Source organism: Eurypyga helias, unplaced genomic scaffold (assembly GCF_000690775.1).
Source record: "Eurypyga helias isolate BGI_N326 unplaced genomic scaffold, ASM69077v1 scaffold5031, whole genome shotgun sequence".
In the NCBI taxonomy this organism is placed as follows: domain Eukaryota; kingdom Metazoa; phylum Chordata; class Aves; order Eurypygiformes; family Eurypygidae; genus Eurypyga; species Eurypyga helias.
Genome location: NW_010231415.1, coordinates 1 through 8,014, shown reverse-complemented (window position 1 = coordinate 8,014; position 8,014 = coordinate 1). Strand labels below are relative to the sequence as shown.

The 8,014-nt window shown below is 42.1% G+C and overlaps 1 protein-coding gene across 1 annotated transcript in view; it reads right to left on the bottom strand.

Annotated features, from left to right (window-relative positions):
* Nucleotides 1-7,952, bottom strand: part of LOC104516655 (protein Wnt-5a) — an 8,983-nt gene extending 1,031 nt beyond the window's left edge. The window contains exons 1-3 of the mRNA XM_010161064.1: nt 7,688-7,952; nt 6,259-6,524; nt 1,150-1,442 (exon numbers count right to left, since the gene is read on the bottom strand). Of these exons, the coding sequence (XP_010159366.1) occupies nt 1,150-1,442; nt 6,259-6,524; nt 7,688-7,767 (639 nt within the window). The 5' untranslated portion in view covers nt 7,768-7,952. The remainder of the gene's footprint in view (nt 1-1,149; nt 1,443-6,258; nt 6,525-7,687) is intronic.
* Nucleotides 7,953-8,014: the final 62 nt, after the last annotated feature.

Sequence of the window (8,014 nt, the reverse complement as noted above, 5' to 3'; positions counted from 1 at the left end):
TAAGATTCCTCTTGCTCCTGGCTCAGCTGCAGCGGATTGTCTGCTCTTGGCTCAGCATCCTCCTCCTATCCCAAATATTGCTCTGCAAGAGAGACTTCATCCAAGAAGAAACCCCCAAACACCTATGGGTGGGAGACACAGCTACACAGCAATATCCTCTTTACAAAGCCTTGGCAGGGAAATATCAGTCATTTGCCCTGTACAAACAGAAATAAGAGTCAGTGTTGACACTGCCCCAAAAATCCTGGGGTCTGACACATTAGATGATACTGTAGACAACTTCCACCCAGCAGTTACAGAGAGTCTTAACGCTGCCAAATGGCACTGCAAAGATGAGGCTGAGGAAGGAAAAAACTGCTTGAGTCTCCGTAAGCAACTGTGAAAGTGTCATTTTTCTTCCTGCTAATAGTAAATTGGCCTGTCCACTGCCTTCAGACACCCTCCTCTCACATTTAAATACTATTAATTTTCAATTATCTTTCATCCTTCTTCACCTTAGAACACAAGTGTAAAGTCTCCAGCCGACTATTTCTGGCACTTCAAGCTCTAGGAAAATAATGATTTTGGCTCTTCATATTCAGACTATTAAAAAAAGAAAAGTTTACACCCATTCATTTAAGGCATTTTCAAGATTAAAGAAACCATAAAGACATGTTTAACCACAGAAGACCATGTTTTCTAATAATATGGAGGAGCTTTTCACATCCTCTTAAAGCAGGGAAAGAAGAAAAAAGTCAGAACAATTCTGCGGCACGATTCCAGCCTGGGAAGCCCAGCGCGCCCCTGTTCCCTCCAACGCGCACTGTCCTGGTTGGAAATGCAAACTAATAAAATTCTGTTCTGCAGAGAATCCACAGCAAGCAGAGCACTTCTAATGAAACAATACGGAGGGAAACACAACACGCTTTGGTCCCAAGCCTCTCCCATGGGAAGGCAATAGGGCTGTCAGACAACCAGGAGCAATACAAATGCACGTACTCCCCACCCACCTACACCCTGTATTTGCTGTTTTCTTGGTTTGTGCATCAGAGACAAGTATTGTGGCTGGTCACTGCCCAGCGCTGCTCTGTGCTGTGCCGAGGCACATCTTTCCCCAGAAGGAGGGACATGGACTGGGGCAGAGGGGTGTGCTGTTTCACAGCCACTTACTCTTCTCCCGGCCTCATTGTTGTGCAGGTTCATCATGATGCGGGCGCTCTCGTAGGAGCCTCTCTGGTAAACTCTTTCACGCTCCCGGGCGTCAACAAACTCCTTGGCGAAGCGGTATCCATATTCAATGTTATCCCCGCAGCCGCCCCAAAGCCAGTCCCGGGGCAAGTCCTTGGGCCGTGCTGCTCGGCTACAGCCACAGGAGGAGAGCTCGCCCTCCCGGCAGGCACGGCTCATGGCGTTGACCACCCCAGCCGCGCTCACCGCGTAGGTGAATGCCGTCTCCCGGCTGCCTGCGTGGAAAGATAAGCGGGGTTAGGGTAAAGCCCATGCGCAACACTCCCTGCCCACCGATGAGCCAGGTGGGCGAAGGCTCTCCAGGAGCCACCAAAATTCATTCACCCACTAAAAGGTAGAGTAATCCTCAACCATGCTCCTCATAATGTCTTCACTCCAAAAAAAAAAAACCCCAAGGAAAACCAATCCATTAGAGCGCACAAGGTGCTTGTGAGGAGCAGGAGTCACTTCTCATTTGTTCTGGTGAAAGCTCAGACAGGGGAACAGGGAGGAGGTGAATCAGGGCTGGAGCATGATGCCAGCGGGGCCGAAGCAACCGTGCCTGCGTGTGAGGGGCGAAAAGGGAAACAGACTCCCTGTCTTTCAGAAAAAAGAGATGTTAAATGCAACTTTTAAAAGTCTGGTTCTTAAATTACTACTTCTCAAACATGATTTATGCACTTCACCCACTTGTTCCAATTTCTTTAAAGTTGTAGCGTATTACAAAGGCTCCTGGTATCAAAAGAAACGCGCAACAGAATAACACACAACTTTTCACCCTATGCATAAGCCAGGCACTTCTGTAGGGGGCTACTTAAAAGTAACAACAACATGAGCTGTTTAGTATCCACCATTCCAGCTCATGTGAATATGGCAATGAATATGTTGTCCATGGACAACAGTCTTTACAAACTACAGGGAAGGAGAAAACCTTGGCACAAGGTGGCCTTAAAGGTTTTCTCCTGCATCTGGTGCCCTTAAATGGAAACTGAAAACCTCAAGTTTCAAACTTTCAGAAGAAAAAGTCACAATACCCACAATGCAATATGGCCATGTACCATATCTTGATGGTATCTAATCCCACCTTTATTTAGAGTTACACTTCCCCTACCGCTTTTCCAAGGGTGCCACAAGTTCTGGCTACAGCTAGAAAAGCTTTTAAACGAACAAGCAAACAAAACCAACCAACCACAAAACTTGCACCAGAGACCCCACTTGAAGTTTGGTTTTCATCTTAAGAGACAGCATCCCACTGGGTCTTTTCCAAGAAAGATTCCCAGAATGAATGAAAATAGACTAAAATTTATTTTTCTATTTATATGAGTTAAGTTTTATTCCTAATCTTTAGTCTAATCAATAGGTCAAGTTAGTTTTTAATCTTGATTTGGCAAGATTTTTCTTAGGGAACAGCATGGGCCTTTGAGAAATTAGAGCTGTAAGAGGTTGTGTTTTGGACATGTCATACGTATTCAGGCAGAAACACTTTGATGCAGAATCTCCTTGTACAAGACCTACCATAACAGGTCAAATCTAATAGGAGCTTTCGAGCACTTCTGTAACATAAATAATTTGCATTCTGGTCCAGATTTAACATCAAGATGACACCACGCTCCAAGCAGCTTTGTTAATATAACAGCTGTCATCCACTGGATTAATTTTAGGAATAAATGCTGGTTTTAAATGGGAAAAATCAGAAGTCTTATGTTGGGAAAGATCAGATTTAAGGAAGATGAGAAGCACTTTGCTCCCTTACTTACAAAAAAAATAGTCTGTTCTCACAGACACCTGCTCACAGAAGTACTGTCAGGGTTACAGAAGTAGCCTTTTCAGTTGAAAAAGATTTGGCTTTATGCAGTGACTTATGCCTTGCATTTACTGAAAACTATAGCAGGGGGAACCTCATACAGATTTTAATGTTCCCGTTTGTTCTGTAACACACATTTTTGGATTAATTCCTTGTGCAAAATTTCCACTGGATTGAGAGGAAAGAAACGTGGTCTGCTTCGGACCACAGGACTCGCCTCTTCCGTTCCATTTTATTCTTTTTCATGTTTAGTTAGCTCATGCTTTCACATGGTTAACTATGCCGTTTATTGCCGGTTTTAAACTCATAAAGCTGACCTTTTTGACTAGTTTTCATTATTATCCCAGTGCATACTTTAAAGAACTTACTCCTAGTGGGAAGGAGAAGGAAAGGCCGGGGTACAGAAAGGAGAAATGCCCCCCCAAGTTCCCTCCTTGAACATTCAGGCAAATTATAAAAGAGCATCAGCTCCTGAAGTAGATTTCAAGCCCCGCAGGTTGCAAGCCAACGCTGTCTCAAGTCATCGACTCCAGGAACACATTAAGAGTGATGGTTCCACATGGATGAGTTACTCTGAAATTTTTTTTTTTTAAGTCTTTAGGCACAACTGTGCTTTCCTTCACTGTCAAACATATCTGTCTTTTCCCACAGTCCAGCATTTCTCTCTATCGTAGCCATGGCAAGGAAACACACATTCCAAACACGTTCGAGTCCGCTCTCTCCCATATATATAAAACATAGAAATGGAACTGTTCAATACACACACTGTAGGGAGCCACCCACAGAGCAAGGAGCTGAGCTTTACACTTGATATGAATAAGTCTGCAAGAACAGAGCATTTTTTTTTATACCTGAACATAAGATACAAAATGTTCTTTGTCTTGTATTTTAAAAGCATTCAACATCAGGCAGCAGGCATGAATAGACTGGACCCCAACTACACCGAGCAGCTGGGGGAGGATCCAGTTATTTTATGCTAGCACTTGGCTGTTCGCAAAGCCCAAGCTCAGCCAGGCCGGGGCCGGCCGCAAAGCCGGGAGATGGCGCAAGGCGGCGAAGGCAGCAAGGACCATGGCCTGACCTGGGAACCAGCAGCAAAGTGGCAGAGAACAAAAGCCCTAAAATTTTGCAGTTCAGTAACCCACAGAGCAAGTTTCCAAACCCAAAGCTAGGTTTATTTGTACAGCTTTAGCTAACTTTGCAGGATAAATCCTGGAGGAAAGACTGTCCATTTATACAGCGGGGTAATTACCATCCTGGCAGCCAGTGGTTTGCCTAGGCGCTCTCCTGTGCGCAGCCAGCGACTGCGTGGTCCTTAGCTCCAATGACAAAGTCCTCCCAGAACTATGGGTACTGAGATCCTGACTATCATCTGCTCACGTCGGTGAGAGTAAGGAGTAATCTGACAGTCCCCGACAATCCAGGGTATGGAGGGCTAAAGCAAAATTGGACCAGGCTCTAAAAGTACCTATTTTTCCTTCTATTCAGAGGAACAGCAACTGGTCATTGCCAAAGGTCGGCACGAAATAATACAACTGTTACCCACAACACCTTTCTTGTTCTCAGTGAATATACTCTTTAGGCTCTTTAACTCTTGAATATGGCTATTAACCTTGTTTCCATCTGCAATTAGAATAAGTGGCTTAATTACATGATGAATTGCTGTGTAGACATCAGCTAATACAGTCATATTCAGAAGAAGGGTGCGGCAAAGTTATTTAACTTGAAAGTAACCACCTTTAAATAGATCTGTCATAATTGGGTCGGGCAGAAACGTCTGTTTCAGAGACACTACAAACCATGGGCCCAATCCTGTACATTTCTTCACACTAATAGTCTTCCTGAGCTAATTTTCACTTGCTTGGGTAATAAATAAGGGCTGAAAGATGAAGGCCCAAATTTTAAACAGATTATTTTTCTGATATTTGTTAGATTGCTAGAACAGAAAGGTGTACAGAAAAAGTTTTCTCTCATGTTTCGCGTGCTGTCAATTTTAGCTCAGGTAGGGCAAAAAACCAAACTCAATGTGGGGGTTAACACTGTGCTTCCAAAAAGCCTAGGGAAGGTTGTTTATCTAAAATCAACTGTTCCAATTAGACACTTTTACGCAACAGATTTTTTTCTATTTGTCTGACAATCTCCAAATCAAAATTTATTTCAACAGAATTTGAGACCAAATGTGATTTAATGTATTCCTTCAACCTTAGCTGGAGTTAGCTCATTTACAGATAAACCTAGCTTAAGCCTGATTTTAAAACTTTAGTTTTTTTAAAGCAGGACAGAAAAACACTGACATAAAAGCTTTACTGTACATATCCAACTGAAAAGCACTGCTGAGTTTGACAGTGTACTGATCACTACATAAAAGAAACAACTGTCACCCAGAAAAATAAGCATTTTCAGTTGCTTACACAGAATCAGCAATCTGACCTGGGAAAGTCAGAGGAAGGTTTCACCATGGACCCAGTTCAGCAGCACTGGTTAAAATTTTGCCAAGGTCTTTACAATACAATGAGGTCCTTAAACGTCAGGAAAGGCAGACAGCACGTGAGCATTGAAGAAGCACATTTCAAAGAGGATCTGACAGGGGAAAGGTTGGGTGCCCACCAAATTGTGGTAAGATGTTAAACAGGAACCTGTCTCTCTTACCAGTAATGTGATTACACTAAATGTAAGTTACAAGGACAATCATGCATATTGCTCTGACAGAACTGATTTCATAGAAAGTATTCCAACACATTACTTTTAACATAAATCTAACTTTCTTGAAAAGAGAAGAAAGTTACCATATCTGGAAATAAGCAAGAAGGAATTGCCTATAAACACTCATAGACAGAGCAGCAATTTTCACTTAACCTCCAGACTAAGAGCAATTTATTAAGCAGCCGCTAACTTTGGAACTAGACATGGACATCTTTAATTTTACAAGACACTGCTGGTTTTAGTTCTCTCAGGTTGCCTTCTTTTTGTCTCAGGTTTTCTAAAAGGAAATTTCAGGGCTGCATTTTCCCTTCTCCTCTATTCCCATATGCAAATACATACTCCTACTTTGTTTTCTGAGACACATGGCTGGACAGTGGTGGGAAATCACCTCCAGCTAAAAATAATTCAACTCCTTTGCCAACTTTTAAAAACACCTGACTGTATACTGTACTCAGTAAGAACCTGGCAAGAATTTCAAGTGCAGAACAGTATGTGCCATACGTATCCTTAGACAAGAGTTTAATCATAAAGATGTTGCTTCCTACCTATCTGCATGACTCTGCCAAAAACAGAGTTGTTGTCCACAGTGCTGCAATTCCATCTTCTATGTCTGAACTGATACTGGCATTCCTTAATGCCCGTCTTTGCACCCTCTCCAATGAACTGCATATGGTCCTGATACAATTGGCAGAGTTTCTTCTGTCCTTGAGAAAGCCCTGCTAGCTGGCTACATAGTGGCTGGGCTCCTATTATATATACCTCTGACATCTGAACGGGGTTCATGGGGTTCATAGGGTTCATCCCTAAAGACCTGCATAAAGAAAGATTTGGATTAATAAAGAGAAAACTCAAATAGCAAAGGAAAAATAGAAGTCTATAAATCCCAAACAAAACTATATCACATACATGAGTATACAACTCCTGGTTTTGCTAACAGGTGAGAAAAAACCCAAAACACTTAAATACAAAACTTTTGTTTTAAAGACAGCACAGAACAGAAGTTTTTAGTTCCCATCCATGTGGTTATCACCATAAATTAGGGACTTAAGTAAGACGCAGACTTGGAAGACTTGCATCTGGGCAGTCCTTTACCAACTTAAATGGATGTAGTGAAAACAACAGAAGCTCCAAACAACTCCAAGACCAGAAAAACAAATAAAGCAAAAAAAAATCCGAAAAAGCCCCCCAAACTCCTAATTATTTTAACACATATTTTAGATTTAAGTCTGGATTTTTCAATCTGTTCTACCATAAACAAATAGAGAAACCTTTAACAAGCCAGAAGTTAGAAACTTGCTACAGACTACTTCTAGCTTCTTCCGAATGACACACAAAAACACAAAGGCAAGTATATTCGCTGTAAACAAAATCAACTTTGTTTTCTTAATTCTTAAAGTGCTCTTCACATAATACATTTCAATTAAAAAGTGTCCATTAATCTGAAAAAGAATCACTTGAAACAGTAGAGAAACACCTATTTCAAGAACTCCCAGCATCGTACACTATACAGAAACAGTTTGTCAAAGCAGAAATTTACATGCACTTCTTTGTAACAAAATATATTTATAAACATTTAACAGACACATAAGTTCAAACTGAAAGTTCAAACTGAAACTCTAATACAAGTTTTTACTGGTAAATCAGCATTCTCTCTCACATATGCAAAATTTCCCATTTAAGGGAGTTGAAACGACTCTTAAGAGAGGCAATTCTAGCAATAAAGATGGTCGAATCCAGAATCCACTTTACAGCATTCTAAAAATTGAATTTTTAAGACGAGATGTTGCACATTGACCCTTATTCGAGAGACCCGTTCATTTTACTACACAACGTATTACAGCTACAGCATTCCTCCCCTGCCGCCTCGTTCATGCGGTACTCCCTCAGAAACAAAGTACATAACAAGCAAACAGACATTTCATCAAGCAAATCTTGATACCCGCTTTTAAAATCAAGTCGATACAAGATGCTTACCACCAAGAGCTGGCTTCTATTACAACCTGGGTAAAAGAGGAGAAAATGGCCAGTGCCCCTATGAGGTACTGAGAAGCCATTGTACTGCCAACTGTCCCCACAGCACCTCCTTGGATTAATACTGCAGTGGACTTCTAGAGGGGGGAGAAAAAGGATCAGATTGTTTATTGCTTCTCAGACCATTTTCGAGTATTCGAGTTTAAACAACGGAAGTATCCGGGCCCCTTTTAACTTGACTCTTGACTCGCCTGCGCTTCTCCCTGCCGAGGCTTCGGTGCCAGACGCAGGCACGTCGCGGCTCCCGCTCCACCGGGCAAAACCCACCCA